Below are 24211 nucleotides of genomic sequence, written 5' to 3' on the forward strand. Positions count from 1 at the left end.
CTAATAGCCTTTTTTAAACTCTGCAAAAAACCTTGATTTTCCCAACAAAAAGAAAAAAACAAAGATTCACTTCGACTTTAAGGACTAGGTTGAAGGGGTATAAGATGATGAGTTTTTTAGGAGAAAAATAAGGGTTTTGGGCAAGAGGTTGAAGAGAAGGGTATTTTGATCATATTTTGTTAGTCTCTTGCAGAGACCACAGTCAAAGATGTATATAATCAGTTTGATAACCAAGGGATATCTCAAATATACACCAAAAACCAAAGGAATATTTCGAAATTACCCTTATGAGTCACAAACATGTCTCTATCAAAAAGTCCAGCTAGTTATGGTTTAAAAATAAATTCTTGTAGGACCTCTGAAAGCTGTATTTCTCAAAAGTACAGGTCGTGAAATGTTCCAATTCCAACAAATAAACTACTTTGTGTCCACTCCACAAATCTTGATAATGAGTTGGGATGCAAAACCATGTGAACCCTCATCAAATATGTCTCTTCAACACCAAATCCACATTTGAGAGAATTTCCTTCATACCATTCGCTATCTTTCTTTGTTGTATATATACATAGATAATCTAAGATTAATTCAATCCCATTCCAAGTCTTCAATACTCTGGTCTTAAAGTTTTCTTTGTTCTACAAATCTTTTGAAATCTATATCTTCTCCTTGTTTTTCTTAGAACAAATTTCCAAAGAATCCATTCCATGGCTATCCATTTGCTTGGGAGAGTTCATACTAATCAATTTTTCCGGCGGTCTCTTCTAAGTACTTCAGCAACCATAGTTGTTCCAAAAGGCCACTTAGCGGTTTATGTTGGGAAGACCCAAAAGAAGCGTTATGTGGTTCCAATAGCCTATTTGAATCATCCTTCATTCCAAGACTTGCTAAGTCGAGCTGAGGAAGAGTTCGGATTTGATCATCCAATGGGTGGTCTCACCATTCCATGTAACGAAGATATCTTCATCGATCTCACTTGTCGTCTGAACGCCTCATGAGCATAAATACCGATGTTTTTCATTTTATTCAAAGGAGAGGTTGTTTCCTTAGCAACCCCCACCCAATTTTTTGTAAAGGAGAAAAAGATGATTCAATACAGAGTTAGTGATGATTGTCTTGAACTTTCATTTGTTTTTTTTCTAATAAGGTGATGCTAGCAAACTAAACTTCCAAGTTAAAATGAAACAATTCATGGATCATAACATGAGTTGGTATGCTACCAAGAATTAATGGTTCTTTCTCTGCATATGTTTGAGAATCATATCTCGTAGTCATTATAAACTATTGTCATATGATACACTCCATTATTTAAAATCATCGACAGCAATCAACGATCTGAGATTTAGCTATATATAGTTTCAAGCAGCTTCTCCCAATCATTCTGTATTTTTATGTATTTTTTCAAGTTAATGAGGAGGCAGTCAATAGACCCAATTCTAAGGTCTCCTTATGTCCACTAAATTTGAAAGATTAGAGTGCACACAAGAACAATTTAAGGAAAATGATGATGAGTTCACTCATCAGCCCTAGGTTTTGATCTTTGGAGATGTCATGGTAGCCAAATTTGGAAGGCAAAAGAGGGATGGATGCACCCATTCAAACCAATCTCCCCAATTACAGTAAGTTTTACCCCAAACACATGTAATATTCATTGTATATTATGTTTTTCCTTTATAAAAAGAGTCAGTGAATCAAAAGAAATTATCAAATTCTTGGATGAGCAAGTGAGCAAGTTTACACTTTTTTGTTGATTTTTAAAAAAATAAATAAATTAGAAAATCGAAGTTTTTTATTTTTTATTGGATGGGATAATTCCTTAAGAAGTTATAACTTCTTTTAACTCTAACCAACGTCTTCTTTGGAACGGCCTTTTCAAACCAACGCCTTTGAGGCATTGGTTCAGTTTTGGCTATTGGCACCCCATTTTTTAACACCTCTTAGGAAACAATGAGAACTCCTCACTGTTTATATATTCGAGTTAATCCAAGAAGATCTAAAAAATTCACTTCTGATTTATTCTCAAGTAAACATTGTGAGATTCTTGAGTCTAAAAACATTCAATCGACTACGCTTTAATTGTTCTCATTATTTATTATTTGTGAGATATATTAAAAGAGAGTACCAAATATTTTCAGGTTCACCATAAATAGAGATTGGAGTGACACCCTCTCTGTTATAGATCATGGTATCCTGGGAGATAGATTTCTAGGTACTGTTGGCACCGGAGCAGGGGTGAAATATGTCTTAAGGACATCGCGTTCAACGTGAAGCCTTGATCTTAATTTGTTTCTACAAACCGATAAATTCTTTTAATTTTATTTTATTTTTCTCTCCTAATATTTAATTTGGATTTAACTTAACTTCTCATTTAATTTTGTACTTGATTTATTTTCTTAATAAAACTGATTTGCACCCAACAATTTACACTTTTTTAAGCAATTAGAATTACTACAGATTCGGCTCAAATTATTTCTACGGATTGAGCTCAAATACTTTCTATGTTTACTTGTATTGATGAACAATCATTTTATAGACTGGTGATTAATCAATTTATCTTCCAATCCATGAACAACGATTTGTTACGTAGATTGAGTTAAAATGGGAATTATTCAGCATTAAGATGACTTGCAAAGACTAATTTGATCTTTCTAAGCCCTTCTTACATTGTTTTCAATCTCTATTTTTGCTCTCATTTCAACTTTTAATTCACTTCTTAGTTGTAATTCTTCTAATCTGTTTTAAAATTCTGTTTTAAAATTCTATTTTGGTTTCAATTCGAAAAAAAAATTGAATCTCCATTGTCCTTGTGAAACGAATCTTATTCTCAAAATTTATTTCATTATTTGTTCAATCTTACATTTCTGCAATCTACATAGCATTGATAATTAGCAAGGCAGGATTAAACCAACAATATGTCAAAAGAATTGAAACAACTCTATTCAACATAAACTAATTATCAAACATGACACTGAAAACTATCTTCAATGAAAAAAGATTAAAAAACAAAGATAATAATCAGATTAATCCTACAAACATATGAATGTACTTGGTACAAGATGCCATTGTGAACTAAGTATAAAAGTAACTTGTAAGCAATGAGGAACAAAACCCATAATATGTTAGAAATTTCAGAACAACTATACTCAATACATACATTAAAATTATCTTGAATGAAAATAGGTAATGATAAGATTTCTGCATCTTAATCATCAAAGCCTTGGCCAACAAAATTTAGGATCGGCTAAACAAATCTTGTTCTTTCATCCCGTTATGTCTAATCATGTCTTCTATTAATTCTAGTGCAATCGTATTTGCGCTCACTATCTAAATCCCCATTCTTTTGTTAATTCTATTTTGTTCTTGAAGGACCAAGGCTCCAATATGACGTGGAAGCCTTAGTTTACTTTGACCAACTACCATTCTTAGGAGGATAAGCTCAAGTGTTGGTTGACAAATATAGTCATGAAGATGACCAAAGAAGGGTTTTTCCAGTGCCCCTATAAATAGGAAACATCATGATTCTTGGTGTGTTTTTATCACTAGTAGAAGGGTTGGTAAGACATATATTTGTAGTCCTTGTGTAGGTGTCTGGTAATTTTGACATGCCCTATCAGTTTTGGTATTTATTTGAGATACCCCTAGGGCTTTTAAACTGATTACACACCCCATGAAGAAAGTCTTCTGTTAGAGACTAACAAAAATTACTGAAATACCTTTTTTCAACCTCGCAAAACATTCACCTCGTCTTAAAGCACTAAGTTGAGGAGGTATAAGATGAAGGGTTTTTCGGGAGAAAAGTAAGGATTTTTGGCAAGAGTTGAAGACAAGGGTATTTTGGTCTTTTTGTTAGCCCCTCACAAATACCACCATCAAAGGGGTATCTAATCAATTTGACAACCCAGGATATCTCAAATATACACCAAAAACCGAAGGGGTATGTCAAAATTACCCGTAGGAGTCACAAACATGTCTTCAATCCAAAGGTTCAGCTCGTTATGGTTTAAATCAGTAGGTGCCTATCTGTGGTATAAATTCATGTAGGCCCTCTATAACCTATAATTCTCAAATTGTAGGTCATGAAATGTTCCAATTCCAACAAATAAATTACATTGTGTCCACACCACAAATCTTGATAATGAGTTGGGATGCAAAACCATGTGAACCTTTATGAGGAATGTCTCTTCACCACTGAATCCACATATGAGAGAATTCCCTTCATACAATTTCCTATCTTTCTTCCAACTATATATAGAAAGATAAGCAAACATTAAATCATCCAAAACCAAATCTTCAAATCCTCTGCTCTTACAGTTTTCCTTCTAACAACAACTTTACAAAGAAGTTATGGGTATCCATTTGCTTGGGCGGCTTCATGCTAAGAAAATTTTCGGACGGTCTCATCCAACTTCAGAGGCCATAGATGTTCCAAAAGGCTACTTAGCAGTTTATGTCGGTGAGACCCAAAAGAAGCGTTATGTGATTCCAATCATCTATTTGAACAATCCTTCATTCCAAGACCTACTAAGTCAAGCTGAGGAAGAGTTCGGATTTAATCATCCAATGGGCGGTCTCACAATTCCATGTAATGAAGATGCGTTCATTGATCTCACTTGTCGTTTGAAGTCCGCATGAGAGAGAAGGGACATATAAAATACCTTCATTTTTTATTTATTTAAAGGAGTGGTTGTTTCCTCAGCAACCCCCACACAATTTTTTGTAAAGGAAAAAAAGGAGTGATTCAATTGAAATTTCTTGAACTTCCAGATTTTATCCTTTTTTAACATAACAGTGTTGGTATGTTACCATGGATGAATCATGAATGGTTCTTTCTCTGTACATACTTTCATAATTTTGAGAGCCAGATCTCATATATACTCAATTAAACTAATGACTTTGATACTTAAAATCATGTCGATGATACTTAGAAATAATTTGATGGGGTCTAGTACCTACTTCATGTGGATTCACATGGTTTTGCCTTGAGCAACTCTCTCTGTCTCTCTCTCTCCCATGTTTCCTTGAGATCATTTTTCAATGACACTTTACGCTTAGGTGCAGCAGCACCAAAGATATTTTGAAACCTTTGTCCAATTCAACCCTTCCATGAGTAATGTGAGAGCTTCGAAGCTATTGTACGTAAAAGAAAATAGGACAACTAGCCCACTACTACTGATAATAATAATAAATCTTGATTTTCCACAAAAATCCATTATCTTCAACAGGATGTTTATTTGGAATACCTAGTCCTTACCCAAAATCTCAACATTGGAGGGATACTCTAAAATAATTTGATGAAAAATGATAAATGCAGATCGTTCTTATTGGCTTTTGATGCTTATTTGGATTAAGATTTCAATGGGATAGGTTGGTGAGTATGTTGGTTTATATGATCCACTCTATGATCTGAAATATTGACAGCAATCGACGATCAGATATTTGTTTAAAACCATTGAAACCGATCGATCTATAGTTTCATGAGATTTCCCTCAATCTTGATAATGAGTTGGGATGCAAAACCATGTGCACCTTTATGAGTAATGTCTCTTCACCACTGAATCCACATATGAGAGAATTCCCTTCATACAATTTCCTATCTTTCTTCCATCTATATATAGAAAGATAAGCAAACATTAAATCATCCAAAACCAAATCTTCAAATCCTCTGCTCTTACAGTTTTCCTTCTAACAACAACTTTACAAAGAAGTTATGGGTATCCATTTGCTTGGGCGGCTTCATGCTAAGAAAATTTTCGGACGGTCTCATCCAACTTCGGAGGCCATAGATGTTCCAAAAGGCTACTTAGTAGTTTATGTTGGTGAGACCCAAAAGAAGCGCTATGTGATTCCAATCATCTATTTGAACCATCCTTCATTCCAAGACCTACTAATTCAAGCTGAGGAAGAGTTCGGATTTGATCATCCAATGGGCGGTCTTACAATTCCATGTAATGAAGATGTGTTCGTTGATCTCACTCGTCGTTTGACCTCCTCATGAGAGAGAAGGGATATATAAAATACCTTCATTTTTTATTTATTTAAAGGAGTGGTTGTTTCCTCAGCAACCCCCACACAATTTTTTGTAAAGGAAAAACAAAGAAGTGATTCAATAGAAATTTTCTTCAACTTACATTTTGTTTAATAAGTTTATGCTTGGAAACTAAATGCAATGGAACTTCCAAGTTTTATTCTTTTTTAACATAACAGTGTTGGTATGTTACCATGGATGAATCATGAATGGTTCTTTCTCTGTACATACTCTCCTAATTTTGAGAGCCAGATCTCATATATACTCAATATAAACTAATGACTTTGATACTTAAAATCATGTTGATGATACTTCAAAATAATTTGATGGGGTCTAGTACCTACTTCATGTGGATTCACGGTCTTGAGCAACTCTCTCTCTCTCTCTTTCATGTTTCCTTGAGGTGATTTTTCAATGACACTTTTCACTTAGGTGCAGCAGCACCAAAGATTTTTTGAAACCTTTGTCCAATTCAACCCTGCAACGAGTAATGTGAGAGCTTCGAAGCTATTGTACAGAAAAGAAAATAGGACAACTAGCCCATGTGGTATTGTTTGTTAATGTTGTGCACATGTCTTGTACCAAACACCAGAAAGTATTATACACTTATACCCAAACTAGAGGTCAAAGGGATTGTGAGGGTTAGTTAATTGCTCTGAACTCATCAATGGATGTAGGCACCTCCTGAACCAGGTTATATCAAGTTATGTTATTTTGGTGTCCTTTCTTCTTTTTCTTTTTTGTCTTTGATTAGGATTTCAAAGGGACATGTGGGTGAGTTGGTTGGTTCATATGGTACAAGTTCATGAACATGAGCCAAACTAAAAAGAAGCAAACTTCAATTTGTTTGGAACCATTGATAGGAATCGACGATGTGCTATTTATTTAAAATCATTGAAAGGATTGATCAATAGCTTCAAAAGATCTAAACTGTTTTATATGGAGGAACAATTAAGTAAAAAAAAGTAACTTGTAAGCGATGGGGGACACAAATCAAAATATGTTAAAAATATCAAAACTACTCTAATCAATATAAATTGATGACCAAAGATGAAACTAAATTTTCCTTCTAGAGATATCTTATTAAGCTTGCACAGACATCATATAATTATAACTATAAGCCTGCATATGTGATGAAATACCTTGTCTGAATAGTACTACGTGGTACAAGATGCTATTGCAATAAGTAATTGAAAGAACTTTGACAAGATCATAAGCTTGCCAAAAATCTTCACAAGGACTTTGCCAAAAACTTTTGGAAACACTTATTTCCTCTCAACTCGCCCACCTACACACCCAACAAAAAAAAAAAGTAGTAGTAGTAGTAGTAGTAGTAAAGTTAACTACTACAACTACTACTACTGATAATAATGATAAATTATCATTATTTGGAATATTTAAGGGAAAGCTTTTCCTTTTCTTCTCATTCACTTATTTGGTACTTTCTAGTCCTTACTAAAAATCTCAACATTTTAGGGGATACTCTTAAATAATTTGATGAAAAATGATAAATGTAGATCATTCTTATTGGCTTTTGACACTTATTTGGATTAAGATTTCAATGGGATAGGTTGGTGAGTTTGTTGGTTTATATGATCCACTCTATGATTTGATATATTGACAGCAATTGACGATCTGATATTTGTTTAAAACTATTTGTTTAAAACCATTGAAACCAATCAATCTATAGTTTCATTAGTTACTCTCTATCGTTCTGTTTTTCCAAGTTATTGAGGTATAGGCAATCAACAGATCCACACTAAGATTGCTAAAATAAATGTTGATTAATATTTATTTAAAAATTGATTCAAATAAAATTAATTTAGTTTATTTTAAAATGATATTTGAAAGTTACTTTATGGTTGGTGTACTTTTTGTTAAAGAAAAGTAAGTATTTTTTAAAAGAACATTTCTATTGGTTGATAACTTTTCACATGGATTGAAATTTGTAAAAGTTCTTTTGGCTCATTTTTTCAAATTTTTTATAAATCCCACATTGCTTTTTAAAATGTTTTGGAGGGATTTTTAAACCTATAAATAAGAACCTATTCTCAACTCTTTCTTCATTCCAAAGACTCTCTCCTTAAGAGCTCCTAATGGCTTCAAGCTATATGGAAATTTAATAATTCTTTTTTATTTTATTTATATATATATAAAATAAGAAAGAAAGAGAGAGAGAGAGAGAGAAATTAAATATTTAATAGGGCCGTCCAATTTTGGATAGGCACCAAGGTCGATCCGAAAGGTGTCGAAGGGGCCTAAGGGTGCTTAACGGATTTCTTGATCTGAATAGGTGCCTAGTAGTTCCAATGGGTTCCATACCTATTGAGATTCAAAAAACCATTTATGAATGGGTGTGATTTTTATAATTGTTATATATTTATGGAGATTAATTCTGTTAATATAACTAATTAAAAATTTTTTTTACAAAAAGAGGCATTCGTATATCCAAGATTCTGTGTGATAGATTTTCTCAAAATAGTGCAAATTTTGAGGAAATATAAAGTTGTGTTAGAACTGGGCTCTGTTATATCCTGAAGACAAGTTCGCCAGCAACCCATTTGCATCTTCGTGTTTAATCGAAGTGGGGGCGTCTGTTGTCTATAAGACAACGTAGATTACTACGTGCCTCAAAGCAATTTTTCAACTTTTATTTTTTATATAACAAAGATTTCCTCATAATCTACTATATTTGAAAGATAAGAGGAGCTACTTGAGGAAAATCAGTATGAGCTCACTCAGTGGCCCTGGGTTTTGATCTTTGGGGATTGCACAGTATCCGAATTTGGAAGGGAAAAAGAGGGATAGATTCACCCATTCAAACCAACCCTCCCAATTTCAACAATTCTTTAATGTTTAGTGTCTATTAGCTTTTTTCTCTCAATAAGAGTTGGTGATTCAAAATAAATGTTCATTTTTTTGGATGAAAGGGTAAGGGTGAAGAAACTTTTTATTCAAATACTTGCTATTTTTAATTGTATTTATGTATTGAACTTGATGTATTAGAAAGAGAGAACTTTTTTATATAGAGGAATGACTAAGTACAAGAGTAACTTGTAAGCAATGTGGGACTAAACCTACAATATGCTAAAATTTCAAAAATAATTTTATCATCATAACTAATGACAAAAATGATACTAAAAATTATCTTCAATTGAACACCATTTCTAAATTTGAAAATAGGATAGAGATCATTCTATTGCCACAAAAATGAGAACGTAGTAGGTGGAAGATAATGCCATTGTGAACTAAATACAAAGTAACTTGTAAGCAAGGTACAAGTTAATTCCATATATCTTTGTCGACGATTAATCTATAGTTTCGAGTGGGGTCTCCTAATCATTCAGTATTTTCAAGGTAATGTAAGCATGCTAGTCAATGCTCAACATACCCCACACTAATGTCTCCTCATAATTCACTCCATTTGGAAGTTCATAATTTAAACACGAACATTGGCAACAGAGGATGGATTCACCCATCCATCATCTTTAATAGAAGTTAATGATCAAAGAAATTTTCATTTTGTTGGATTAGAGGGTGAGAAGGTATTTTGGTCATTTTTGTTAGTCGCTCACAGAGAAACCAGTCAAAGGGGTATGTCATCAGTTTCAAAACAAAGGGGTATGTCAAAATTACCCTTAGAATTCACAAACATGTCTTGGTTGTTTTTTAAATTCATGTAGGCCCTCCGTGGGGCTGTATTTCTCAAATTGTCAGTCATTTAGTGTTCCAATCCCAATAAATAAACTACATTGTGTCCACTCCACAAATCTTGATAATGGGTTGGGATGAAAAACCATGTGAACCCACATTTGTGAGATTCCCCTTAAGATATGTCTCTTCACCACTAAATCCACATTTGTGACATTCCCCTGCACACCAATTCCTATCTTCCTCTATGTATATCTAAACATAGATAAGCTAAGAATAAATTATCCAATTCCAAGTCTTTAAATCCTCTTGTCTTAAAGTTTTTCTTGTTCTACAAATCTTTTCAAATCCATTTCTTGTTCTTCTAAAAAAGCAACTTTTCAAAGAAGCGATGAGTATCCATTTGCTTGGGAGGATTCATGCTAAGCAAATTTTCCGACGGTCTCTTCTTACTTCAGCGGCCATAGATGTTCCTAAAGGGCACTTAGCAGTTTATGTTGGGGAGACCCAAAAGAAGCGCTATGTGATTCCAAGACTTGCTAAGTCGAGCTGAGGAAGAATTTGGATTTGATCATCCAATGGGTGGTCTTACAATTACATGTAACGAAGATGTCTTCATAAATTTCACTTGTCATTTGAATGCCTCAAGATAAAGAGGGGATGTACAAATACTGATATTTTTAATTTTAATTTTTTTTTAAATTTAAAGGAGAGGTTATTTCCTCGGCAACCCCCACCCAAAGTTTTGTAAAGGAGAAAAGAAATGATTCAATACAGAGTTAGTGATTGGCATTGATCCCTTCTATCATATTGTCTTGATGCAATTGATATTGCAGGTTTTTTTTTCCTTTTTCTTTTTTTAATATAAAATAATCAGGTCTTATGCTCAATATAAACTAATGACTAAAGCTTGATACTTAAAATCATGGATGCGGTCTTGTAACTACATGTGGATTCACATGATTTTGCCTCAGCACATGTTCTTGGAGGTCATTTTCCAAACACACATTTGACTTCTCTTTTCACCTTTGTCCAATTAACACTGCCAAGAATGATACAGGAGCTTCAAAGTTATTGTACATAATAAAAAATAGGACAACTAGCCCATGCTATGTTGTTTGTTAATGTTGTGATAGATGTCTTGTATTGTACACCAGCTTCAAAGCTATAGCACATAAAAGAAAGTAAGACAACTAGCCCAGATGAAATTGTTTATTAATGTTGTGATAGATGTCTTGTATTGTACACCAGAGATTATTGTACACTTACACGCAAATGGGAGGTCACAAGCAGAGTGAAAGCTTCTAATTTCTTTTTCAGAATTAGATAATTGCTCTGAACTCATCCATGGATGTAGGCATTGTCGAACCACGTTATAACTTGCTATGTTACGTGTTTTTCCTTTCTTTTATGGCTTTTGATTAAGATTTCGAAGGGACATGTGAATGAGTTAGTTGGTTCATATTGTATACTCCATGACCATGTTCCACTCTAAAAGAAAACAAACTTCTACTTGTTTCAAACCATTGAAAGCAATATACTCAGAGATGTGCTATTTGTTTAAAACTATTGAATCGATCGACCTATAGTTTCAAAGGAGAGGTTGTTTCCTTAGCAATCCAATATCCCCAATGGAACATTTTAAGGAAAATGAGGATAAATTCACTCGGTGGTCATAGTTTTTTCTATCTTTGGGGACATCATGGTAGCCAAACTTGGAAGGAAAAACAGGGATGGATTCACCCATTCAAACCAATGTCCCCAATTTTAACAATTCTTGTACAATAGGAGTTAGTGAATCAGAAGAAATTTTCATTTTATTGGATGAGAAAGTAAGGGGCTAAGTAATTTTTTAAACAATTTGAATGACAACTACTGAGTTAAAAAACATGCTACGTTTACGTGTATATATGGACAACGATGTAGAACAAATGGCAGGGGATTTCATGGAGCAAGTTTATCGCGAAAAAAAGGAAAGCAAAATAGCACTAGTAGAAATCATGAGCCCGGAGTCGGAATCATTCTGCGAGACCGTTTATGCGATTTTGCTATTTTAGAAAAGTTTAGTTTTGTTAATAACTTTTGTTTTAGAAGTCAAAATCATGAACCGTCGATTCTCCCTTACTTATAGGGTTAAGTAGTTTGTATTTCCATGCTTAGTTCGTTTTTACTTTTTTTTAGCTATTTTAGCATTCTACAAATGCAACTACAACATAGAAATCACCTTAAATTTAATAAAATTTCTCTTTAAGAGTTCTTTTCTTGTGGATTCCAGATTTTATTAGTCTTTTATTTCTTTTCTCGTTGGTCATACAACCTTTCTCATTCAAAATCATCACAGAGTTCTTTTCTGGTGGATCCCAATTTCGCTTTATCCCTACCCCCCACCCACGAATGGTTAATAATAATAATAATAATAATATTCTTGATTTTCCTCAATTAATTAATATGGAAAATCTTGGGTAAATATTTTTTTCTTTTCTTGTCATTGACTAATTTCGCATTTTGTAATCCTTGCTCAAATTCTAAACATTATGGGGATCTTGATGTATTCACCTTGTATTTGAGATCTAGTTCGAGAGGTTGAAGACGATGGGCTTTAGGGGGTACGAAGATCTTTTAGTCCTTTCTATTAGTCTCTCACAGAAAACCACAGTCAAGGGACCATGTCCTCAGTTTGAAAACTCAGTGGTCTCTCAAATATAAACCAAAATCCGAAGGGGTACGTCAAAAATGCCCTTAGGAGTCAGGAGTCACAAACATGTCTTCAATCCAAAGGTCCAGTTGTCATGTTGAATAAATTCATGTAGGCCACTGTATTTCTCAAAATTGTAGGTCATGAGATGTTCCAATTCCAACAAATACACAACATTGTGTCCATTCCACAAATCTTGATAATGAGTTGGGATGCATAACCATGTGAACCCTCATAATGAATCCACATTTGAGAGAATGCCCTTCATGCCATTTCCAATCTTTCTTTGTGTATATATACATATAAAAGCTAAGATTAAATCATCTAATTTTCCAAATCTTCAAGTCCTTTGATCTTAAAGTTTTTCTTGTTCTACAATTCTTTTGAAATCTATTTCTTCACCTTGTTTTTTTAAGAACAACTTTCCAAAGAAGCCGTGGCTATACATTTGCTTGGGAGGGTTCGTGCCAATAAATTTTTCCAACGGTCTCTTCTAACTTCAGCAGCCGTAGATGTACCAAAAGGCCTCTTAGCCGTTTATGTCGGGAAGACCCAAAAGAAGCGTTATGTGATTCCAATCACCTATTTGAACCATCCTTCATTCCAAGAGTAGAGCTGAGGAAGAGTTTGGGTTTGATCATCCAATGGGCGGTCCCACAATTCCATGTGGCTAAGATGCCTTTGTTGATCTCACTTGTCGTTTGAATGCCTCATGAGAGAGAGGATTTTATAAATACTTATGTTTTTCATTCGATTCAAAGGAGAGGTTGTTTACTTAGCAACCCCCACCCAATTTTTTGTACAACGAAAAAAGATGAATCAATACATAGTTTGGGCATGACCCTTCTATCATATTGTCTTGAACTTTCATTTTCCTTAGTAATAAAGGTGATGCTTGCAAACTAACTACAAGAGAACTTCCAAGTTAAAATCAAACAATACATGTATGGAGATGTACAAAACATAACATGAGTTGGTATGCCACCATGGAAGAATGGTTCTTTCTCTGTATATGATTGCATATGTTTGAGAATCAGATCTCATACTCAATATAAACTAATGAATTAAGTGCTATATCATATGACACACTCCACGTTGACAGCAATCGACGATCTGATATTTGTTTAGAACCATTGCAAGCGATCAATCCATAGTTTAAAGCAGTTTCTCCCAACCATTCTGTTTTTTAAAGTTAATGAGGTATGGGCAGTCAATAAACTCCACATCAAGGTCTACTCATAATCCACAACATTTTAAAGATTAGAGTGAACACAAGAACAACTTAAGGAAAATAAGGATGAGTTCACTCAGCGGCCCGGGTTTTGACCTTTGAGGATAGCATGGTAGCCTAATTTGGAAGAAAAAATAGGGATGTTTTCACCCATTTAAACTAATCTCCCCAATTATCATATTTCTTACCCAAACCCATGTAGCATTCATCGTATATTCATATTTTTCCTTTATAAGAGTAAGTGAATCAAAAGAACTTTTCAAAGTGTTGGAAGAGAGAGCAATTGCAAGTTTACACTTTTTTATGCAATTAAAATTACTATGGATTCGGCTCAAATAATTTCTACAGATTGAGCTGAAATACTTTCTACATTCACTTGTATTTATGTATAAGCATTGAGAAAAGCATTTTATTGAATTTGATGTATTACAAATATATCCGAGCTCATTTATATAAAGGAACAACCAAGAATAAAATGAACTTGTAAGCAATGCTGGACTAAAATATACAGTCAAAGATGTATATAATCAGTTTGAAAACCAAGGGATATCTCAAATATACACCAAAAACCAAAGGGCTATTTCGAAATTTTCCTTATGAGTCACAAACATGTCTCTATCAAAAAGTCCAGCTAGTTATGGTTTAAAAATAAATTCATGTAGGCCCTCTGTAAGCTGCATTTCTCAAAAGTACAGGTCATGAAATGTTCCAATTCCAACAAATAAACTACTTTGTGTCCACTCCACAAATCTTGATAATGAGTTGGGATGCAAAACCATGTGAACCCTCATCAAATATGTCTCGTCAACACAGAATCCACATTTGAGAGAATTTCCTTCATACCATTTCCTATCTTTCTTTGTTGTATATATACATAGATAATCTAAGATTAATTCAATCCCATTCCAAGTCTTCAAACACTCTTTTCTTAAAATTTTCTTTGTTCTATAAATCTTTTGAAATCTATATCTTCTCCTTGTTTTTATTTGAAAAATTTCGAAAGAATCCATTCCATGGCTATCCATTTGATTGGGAGGGTTCATGCTAATAAATTTTTCCGACGGTCTCTTCTAAGTACTTCAGCAACCATAGTTGTTCCAAAAGGCCACTTAGCAGTTTATGTTGGGAAGACCCAAAAGAAGCATTATGTGGTTCCAATCGCCTATTTGAATCATCCTTCATTCCAAGACTTGCTAAGTCGAGCTGAGGAAGAGTTTGGATTTGATCATCCAATGGGTGGTCTCACAATTCCATGTAACGAAGATATCTTCATCGATCTCACTTGTCGTTTGAACACCTCATGAGAGTGAAGACCGATGTTTTTCATTTGATTCAAAGGAGAGGTTGTTTCCTTAGCAACCCCCACCCAATTTTTTTTTAAAGGAGAAAAAAGATGATTCAATACAGTATTAGTGATGATTATCTTGAACTTTCATTTGTTTTTTCTAATACGGTGATGCTTGCAAACTAAACTTTCAAGTTAAAATGAAACAATTCATGTATATATATCATAACATGAGTTGGTATGCTATCAAGAATTAATGATTCTTTCTCTGTATATGTTTTAGAATCATATCTCATACTCATTATAAAATATTGAATAAAGCCCTATATATTATGATCCATATATAGGACATCGCGTTCTACGTGAAACCTTGATCTTAATTTGTTTCTACAAACTGATAAGTTCCTTTAATTTTATATTTTTTTTTCTCTCCTAATATTTAATTTGGATTTGACTTAGCTTCTCATTTAATTTTGCACTTGATTTATTTTCTTAATAAAACTTATTTGCACCCAACAATTTACACTTTTTTATGCAATTAGAATTACTATAGATTCGGCTCAAATTATTTCTACGGATTGAACTCAAATACTTTCTACGTTCACTTGTATTGATGTACAATCATTTTATAGACTGGTGTATTATAAAGATATTTAAGCTCATTTATATAAAGGAACAACTAAGAACAAAAGGAACTTGTAAGCAATGCAGGATTAAACCAACAATATGTCAAAAAATTTGAAACAACTCTATTCAACATAAACTAATGATCAAACATGACACTGAAAACTATCTTCAATGAAAAAAGATTAAAAAACAAAGATAACAATCAGATTAATCCTACAAACATATGAATGTACTTGGTACAAGATGCCATTGTGAAATAAGTATAAAAGTAACTTGTAAGCAATGTGGGACAAAACCCATAATATGTTAGAAATTTCAGAACAACTCTACTCAATATATACATTAAAATTATCTTGAATGAAATAGGTAATGATAAGATTTCTTCATTTTAATCATCAAAGCCTTATCCAAAAAAAATTAGGGTCAGCTAAACAAATCTCGTTCTTTCATCCCATTATGTCTAATCATGTCTTCTATTAATTCTAGTGCAATCGTATTCGCGTTCACTATCTAAATCCGCATTCTTTTGTTAATTCTATTTTGTTCTTGAAGGAACAAGGCTTCCAATATGACCTGGAAGCCTTAATTTACTTTGACCAACTACCATTCTTAGGAGGATAAGCTCAAGTGTTGGTTGGCAAATATAATCATGAAGGTGACCAGTGCCCCTATAAATAGGAAACATCATGATTCTTGATGTGTTTTTATCACAAGTAGAGGGCTTGGTAAGACATATTTTGTAGTCCTTATGTAGGTGTCTCGTAATTTTGACATACCCTACAAGTTTTGGTATTTATTTGAGATACCCCTAGGGCTTTTAAACTGATTACACACCCCATGAAGAAAGTCTTCTGTTAGAGACTAACAAAAATTAAATGCCTTTTTTCAACCTCGCAAAACATTCACCTCGTCTTTAAGCACTAAGTTGAGGAGGTATAAGATGAAGGGTTTTTCGGGAGAAAAATAAGGATTTTTGGCAAGAGTTGAAGACAAGGGTAATTTGGTCATTTTTGTTAGTCTCTCACAAAGACCATGATCAAAGGGGTATGTAATCAGTTTGATAACCCAGGATATCTCAAATATACACCAAAAACCAAAGGGTATGTCAAAATTACCCTTAGGAGTCACAAACATGCCTTCAATCCAAAGGTTCAGCTTGTTATGGTTTAAATGAGTAGGTGCCTATCTGTGGTATAAATTCATGTAGGCCCTCTGTAACCTATAATTCTCCAATTGTAGGTCATGAAATGTTCCAATTCCAAAAAATAAATTACATTGTGTCCACACCACAAATCTTGATAATGAGTTGGGATGCAAAACCATGTGAACCTTTATGAGGAATGTCTCTTCACCACTGAATCCACATATGAGAGAATTCCCTTCATACAATTTCCTATCTTTCTTCCGACTATATATAGAAAGATAAACAAAGAATAAATCATCCAAAACCAAATCTTCAAATCCTCTGCTCTTTTAAAGTTTTCCCTCTAACAACAACTTTACAAAGAAGTTATGGGTATCCATTTGTTTGCGCGGCTTCATGCTAAGAAAATTTTCAGACAGTCTCATCCAACTTCGGAGGCCATAGATGTTCCAAAAGGCTACTTAGCAGTTTATGTCGGTGAGACCCAAAAGAAGCGCTATGTGATTCCAATCATCTATTTGAGCCATCCTTCATTCCAAGACCTACTAATTCAAGCTGAGGAAGAGTTCAGATTTGATCATCCAATGGGTGGTCTCACAATTCCATGTAATGAAGATGTGTTCATTGATCTCACTTGTCGTTTGAACTCCTCATGAGAGCGAAGGGATATATAAATACCTTCATTTTTTATTTTTTTTATTTAAAGGAGTGGTTGTTTCCTCAGCAACCCCCACACAATTTTTTGTAAAGGAAAAAAAAAGAAGTGATTCAATAGAAATTTTCTTCAACTTACATTTTGTTTAATAAGTTTATGCTTGGAAACTAAATGCAATAGAACTTCCAAGTTTTATTCTTTTTTGACATAACAGTGTTGGTATGTTACCATAGATGAATCATGAATGGTTCTTTCTCTGTACATACTTGCATAATTTTGAGAGTCAGATATATATACTCAATATAAAATAATGACTTTGATATTTAAAATCGTGTCGATGATACTTCGAAATAATTTGATGGGGTCTTGTACCTACTTCATGTGGATTCACATGGTTTTGCCTTGAGCAATGTTCTCTATCTCTCTCTTATGTTTCCTTGAGATCATTTTTCAATGACACTTTTCACTTAGGTGCAGCAGCACCAAAGACTTTTTGAAACCTTTGTCCAATTCAACCCTGCAACGAGTAATGTGAGAGCTTCGAAGCTATTGTACATAAAAGAAAATAGGACAACTAGCCCATGTGGTATTGTTTGTTAATGTTGCGCAAATGTCTTGTACCAAACACCAGAAAGTATTATACACTTATACCCAAACTAGAGGTCAAAGGGATTGTGAGGGTTAGTTAATTGCTCTGAACTCATCAATGGATGTAGGCACTTGCTGAACCATGTTATATCAAGCTATGTTATTTCGGTGTCCTTTCTTTCTTTTTCTTTTTGGTCTTTGACTAGGATTTCGAAGGGACATATGGGTGAGTTGGTTGGTTCATATGGTACAAGTTCATGAACATGAGCCAAACTAAAAAGAAGCAAACTTTAATTTGTTTGAAACCATTGATAGGAATCAACGATGTGCTATTTATTTAAAATCATTGAAAGGATTGATCTATAGTTTTAAAATATCTGAAGTGTTTTATATGGAGGAACGATTAAGTAAAAAAAAAGTACTTGTAAGCAATGGGGGACACAAATCAAAATATGTTTAAAGTATCAAAAGTACTCTAATCAATATAAATTGATGACCAAACATGATACTAAAATTTCCTTCTAGAGATATCTGATTAAGCTTGCATGGACATCATACAATTATAACTATAAGCTTGCATATGTGATGAAAAACCTTGTCTGAATAGTACTATATGGTACAAGATGCCATTGCGATAAGTAATGAAAAGAACTTTGACAAGATCATAAGCTTGCCAAAAATCCTCACAAGGACTTTGCCAAAAAAATTTGGAAACACTTATTTCCTCTCAACTCGCCCACCTACACACCCAACAAAAAAAAAAATAGTAGTAGTAAGTTAACTAACTACTGCTGATAATAATAATAAATCTTGATTTTTGGCAAAAATCCATTATCTTCAACAGGTTGTTATTCAGAATATCTAGGAGAAAACTTTTCCTTTTCTTCTCATTTACTTATTTGGTACTTCCTAGTCCTTACTCAAAACTCTCGACATTGTAGGGATATTGAAGTATTCATCTCGTATACAATCTCTAGGTTGAGAGGTTTAATACGATGTTTTTTTTTTTTTTTGGAGTGTGTGTGTGATGGTCTTTTAGTCCGTTTATGTTAGTCTCTCACAGAAAACCACATTCAAGGGAGTATGTTCTCAGTTTGAAGACCCATAGTCTCTCAAATATAAACCTTGCAAAATCCCATGGGGTATGTCAAAACTACTCTTATAAGTCACAATTATGTCATTCAATCCAAGGTTCCGGTTTGTTAAATGTTCAATTTAGAACGTGCCGCTGTCTGTTTGTTTAAATTCATGTAGGTCCTCCTGTATTTGTCAAATGGTAGGTCATGAAATAATCAAATTCCAACAAAAAAAACCCAAATTGCCTCTGCTCCACAAATCTTGATAATGAGTTGGGATGCAAAACCATGTGAACCCTCATAAGATATGTCTCTTCACCACTGAATCCACATTTGAGAGTATCCCTTTATACCATTTCTTATCTTTCTCTCTCTATATATATTTATATATCTATATAAGCTAAAGATTAATTCATCCAATTCCAAGTCTTCAAATTATCTGGTCTTTTAAGTTTTCCTAGTTCTACAAATATTTGAAATTTATATTGGGTTATTATTCTTCTAAGAAAAACTTTCCAAAGAAGCCATGGGTATCCATTTTCCAGGGATTGTTCATGCTAAGCAAATTTTTCGACGGTCTCTTCTGACATCGGCAACCATAGATGTTCCAAAAGGGCACTTAGCAGTTTACGTCGGGAAGACCCAAAAGATGCGCTTTGTGATTCCAATAACCTATCTGAACCATCCTTCATTCCAAGACTTACTAAAACGAGCCGAAGAAGAGTTTGGGTTTGATCATTTCATGGGTGGTCTAACAATTCCATGCAATGAAGATGACTTCGTTGATCTCACTTGTCGTTTGATTGACTTGTGAGAGAGAGGAGTTATATAAATACTTATCTTTCTGATTTGGTTCAAAGGAGTGGTTGTTTTCCTCAGCAACCCCCACCCAATTTTTGTAAAGGAAAAAAATTATGATTCAATGCAGAGTTAGTGATGTACAAGCACACATAGTATCATGATGTATAAGCAATGACAAATATGTAGTAATTGTTGTGTTAATGTGTAGAAGTGTAATAAAGAATATTTTAGAGCAATTCACATGGATTACAAATTTTTTTTAGAGGAAGATTTCTTATTGGTTCTCATATTTTCAAATAGATGGTGAAAATTCATTTTAGAGAGAATTTAGACTCAATAAATAAGATTTGGAATTCCTCACACCAAGACTCTCTTTGAGAATTCCAGCCATTTATGAGAAAAAATTAAATGCTTTAATATAAAAATAAAATATAAAGAAAGAAAGAAAGAAAATTTTTAAGTAGAGGAACCTACCCAAATTGGATGCGTACCTTGGGGGTACTGAATAGGCCAAACCAAATGAGAATGGGTTCAGGCTCAAAGGACACCTCCCTACGACGGCTCCAATGAGTTTGGAGCCGCAATTGGTCCTCCAATGAGCATTTCTGAATGGGTATCTCTTTTGAGACATTTGTCTACATATAGATACAAGTTTGGCCAGACAGAAACATCATAAATCAGAACAAGCCTCTCTCTTTCCTAAATTGATTTTAGTATTTTTTTTTTTTTTTTAATTTGATTTTTTAAGAGGCATTCCTGTATTAGAGAATTTTTTTTTACAAGTATCTTCAAAGTTAATTCAAACATTGGTAGAATTACAAACTTTTTTGTTATAAAAAAAATGGGTCTGTTGTATTCTAAAATATAAGTACAAAGATGATGCTATTAAGAAATAATTTTATTGATTTGATGTATTATAAAGAGATCTAAGCTGTTATATACAGATGGACAATTGAGTACAGAAGTAACTTGTAAATAATGTGGGACTAAACCCACAATATGCTAAAAATATCCAAATTACTCTACTCAACATAAACTAATGACCAAAGATGATAATACAAAATTACCTTCTTTAGATATATCCTACTGAGCTTACATGGATATCATATAATTATTGTTAACCAACCAACTATTCCAAAAGACCGATCTTTCGGAGAAGGGGAGAACTATGAATATAAGAGGGTCACGGGGCTTAACTGGGGTCCGAGAATGAAGGAAAATATACACTCAACACTCCCCCTCACCCATAAGGGTGGAAAGATTCAAACCCACGACCCATACGAGCCTAGTGCTATAATACCATTTTAACCAACCAACTAGTCCAAAACACAGACATGTTGGAGAAGGGGAGAACTATGAATATAAGAGGGTCAAGGGGCTTAACTGGGGCATGACTCACCTGAGAGTGGAGTAAAATATACACTCAACAATTATAAACTTGTAACATGATGAAAAACAATGTCTGAATCGAAATAAGAACAAAAATCCTCCTATTCCCATAAACAAAAGATGGTACATGGTAATAGATACCATTAATGTCATAAGTAATGACAAGAACATAAGCTACCCAAAAACCCTTCGACTTTTCCTCACAAAACATCAATCATCCTCAACCTATAAGATAATTTTTTTTATTTAATTGGATACTCTTTATTGTTCCCCAATCTCCTAAACACACTAAGAAAAAAATAATAATGATGATAAATCTTTATTTTCCCCAAAAACTCGTCGTCTTCAACCATTGAATTATTTTTCACAAGTTACTAGAGTAAAGATTCCATTTTTTTTTTCTCATTGTCATTGTTTGGCCATTCTTACAACACTGCCCAGATATTAAAGGATTCATCTCGTCTTCACGCTCTTGGCTTTGGGGGAACAACAAGGATTTTTGGTAAGAGGTTGAAGACGAGGGTCTTTTAGTCCCTTTCCATTGGTCGATCTCTCTCAGCATATACGGCAGTCAAGGGAGTATGATCCTAGTTTGAAGACCCGGGGGTCTTTCAAATATATACCAAAACCCCAAGGAGTATGTCAAAATCACCTTAAGTGTCACAAACAAAGGTCCAGCTTGTTATATATGTGTTCAAAATTCAAATAAGCAGGTGCATGTTTGTTGTATTAATTCATGTAGGCCCTCTTATATACTGTATTTCTCAAATGGTGGGTCATGAATATTCAAACTCCAACAAAAGAAACTACATTGTGTCCACTCCACAAATCTTGATAATTAGTGGGGATGCAAGACCATGAGAACCCTCATGAGATATGTCTCTTCACCACTAAATCCAAATTGGATAGAACCCCCTTCATACCATTTCATATATTTCTCTATGTATATATACATAGATGGGTTAGATTATATCATGCAATTCCAAGTCTTCAAACCCTCTAGTCTTAAAGCTTTCATTCTTCAACAAATCTCTTTAAACTCTATTTATTCTCCTTATTCTTCTAAAATCAATTCTTTCAAAGAAGCCATGGGTATCCACTTGCTTGGGAGGGTTCATGCTAAGAAAATTTTCCGACGGTCTCTTTTGACTTTGGACGTCATAGTTGTTCCAAAAGGCCACTTAGCAGTTTACATAGGGGAGACCCAAAAGAAGCGCTATGTGATTCCAATCGCCTATTTGAACCATCCTTCATTCCAAGACTTGCTAAGTCGAGCTGAGGAAGAGTTTGGGTTTGATCATCCAATGGGTGGTCACAATTCAATGTAACGAAGATTTCTTCGTTGATCTCACTTGTCGTTTAAACTCCTCATGAGAGAGAAGGGATAGAAAACTACTGATTTTTTTTAATTTATTTAAAGGAGTGGTTGTTTCCTTAACAACCCCCACACATTTTTTTTGTTAAGGGAAAAAAAAAAAGACATGATTCAATAGAATTAGTGATGGGCTATGATTCTTTTGTCAAATTTTCTTGAATTTGTTTAATAAGGTGATGCTTGGAAACTAATTTTTCTGCAATGCAATAGAACTTCCAAGCTTCTATTTTTATTTTTTTATTTTAATAACAGAGTTGGTATGCTACCATGGATGACTGTTTCTTGCTCTGTACATAATTGCATAATTTTGAGAGTCAAAGCTCATACTCAATAGAAACTAATGTCTTCGATACTTAAAATCATGTCGACGATCCTTTGAAATAATTTGATGGAGTCTAGTAACTCTCTCTCCTCACCACATGTTCCTTTGAGGTCATTTTTCAAAGACACTTTTCATTTGGGGTGCAGTAGCACCAAAGATTTTTCGAGACCTTTGTCCAATTGAACACTGCCATGAGGAATACGGGTGCTTTGAATCTATTATACATAGAAGAAAATATGACAACGAGCACATGTGATATTGTTTGTTAATGTTGTGATAGATATATTGTATCGTACATGAGGAAGTACTGTATACTTGTACCCAAATTGGGGGTCATAAAGAGAATGAAATCAAACAAGAAAACTAGGGCTTAAGGATTCTAGAGGTCTAAGAGAAGTGTAAAGAGAAATCCTGAGTTGTGATTTATTGGTCAAAGTTGGTGAATTGCTCTCAACTCATCCATGGATTTAAGTGAGAAAAAATTGAAATAGCAAAGATAACACAATTTCACAAAACACAAGGATTTACGTGGTTCGGTAGTTTGCCTATGTCCACAGAACATAACAAAAACAATCACTATTTTCTAATACATTTTACAACCCTAGAGAGATCTCTATTTCTAAAACCAAGAGTTACCAAAACAAGTAAAACTCCCCAAAACATAAACCCCCAAAAATAGAAAATTTCTTAAGAAAATATTACACGATTGCCCTTTCCATACCCCAACAGTTCTGCGTAGCTCAACAGAATACAAGACATTTACACAACAATAAGTATGGCCGAACAACATTAAACATTGCAATGTTATGTGGATGTTTTATTTTTCTTTAATTGCCTTCGTGGTTTGATATGGGGTTTGGCCCATATTACATGCAGATTGTTCTTGAGTTTACAAGTGATCATTTGGCCCTTTGTTCTCTTTCAACTGAATGCATACTGTATCTTTTCATGCTCATTTCGATTAAGATTTCAAAGGGACATGTTGGTTCATATGGTACACACCATGACCTTGTTCCAAACCAATAGAGAATAATAGCTATTTGTTTGACATCATTGACAGTAATCGAAGATATGTATTTATTTAAATCTGCCGAAAGCAATCGATCTATAGTGATAAATTTGGGGGCCCAACTCATAACCACTTGGCAATGAGTGGAGAGGCCCAGGAGCTTATAAGGAGAGGAACAAGGCAATGAGCGTCCGATGTGAGACTAAACTCAACATATAGTTTCACGCAGTTTCTCCCAACCATTCTATTTTTCCAAGTTAATGAGGTATCTAATCAATAGACACCATATTAAGGTTTCTTCATAAACTACATTTGAAAGATTTGAGTGCACATAATAACAA

The 24211-nt window shown here is 33.9% G+C and overlaps 4 protein-coding genes and 2 pseudogenes across 4 annotated transcripts; all 6 read left to right on the forward strand.

Moving 5' to 3' along the window:
- Positions 1-592: 592 nt before the first annotated feature.
- LOC147380412 (auxin-responsive protein SAUR21 pseudogene) lies at positions 593-1489 on the forward strand (annotated as a pseudogene).
- A 2780-nt stretch (positions 1490-4269) lies between these two features.
- LOC147380413 (auxin-responsive protein SAUR22-like) lies at positions 4270-4725 on the forward strand. The gene has a single exon (XM_086431725.1). It carries the CDS (start codon positions 4342-4344, stop codon positions 4627-4629), a length of 288 nt encoding a protein of 95 aa, XP_086287851.1. The 5' UTR covers positions 4270-4341; the 3' UTR covers positions 4630-4725.
- A 925-nt stretch (positions 4726-5650) lies between these two features.
- On the forward strand, positions 5651-6080 carry LOC147380414 (auxin-responsive protein SAUR22-like). The gene has a single exon (XM_086431731.1). The coding sequence runs from the start codon at positions 5705-5707 to the stop codon at positions 5990-5992; it is 288 nt and encodes a 95-aa protein (XP_086287857.1). The 5' UTR covers positions 5651-5704; the 3' UTR covers positions 5993-6080.
- Positions 6081-14512: 8432 nt separating this feature from the next.
- LOC147380415 (auxin-responsive protein SAUR21 pseudogene) lies at positions 14513-14979 on the forward strand (annotated as a pseudogene).
- A 2044-nt stretch (positions 14980-17023) lies between these two features.
- On the forward strand, positions 17024-17311 carry LOC147380416 (auxin-induced protein X15-like). The gene has a single exon (XM_086431718.1). It carries the CDS (start codon positions 17024-17026, stop codon positions 17309-17311), a length of 288 nt encoding a protein of 95 aa, XP_086287844.1.
- A 2189-nt stretch (positions 17312-19500) lies between these two features.
- Positions 19501-19788, forward strand: LOC147380417 (auxin-responsive protein SAUR22-like). Its single transcript, XM_086431720.1, has one exon. The coding sequence runs from the start codon at positions 19501-19503 to the stop codon at positions 19786-19788; it is 288 nt and encodes a 95-aa protein (XP_086287846.1).
- Positions 19789-24211: the final 4423 nt, after the last annotated feature.

This window comes from Akebia trifoliata, unplaced genomic scaffold (genome assembly GCF_017979445.1).
Source record: "Akebia trifoliata isolate Shusen 1 unplaced genomic scaffold, ASM1797944v1 Contig01415, whole genome shotgun sequence".
In the NCBI taxonomy this organism is placed as follows: domain Eukaryota; kingdom Viridiplantae; phylum Streptophyta; class Magnoliopsida; order Ranunculales; family Lardizabalaceae; genus Akebia; species Akebia trifoliata.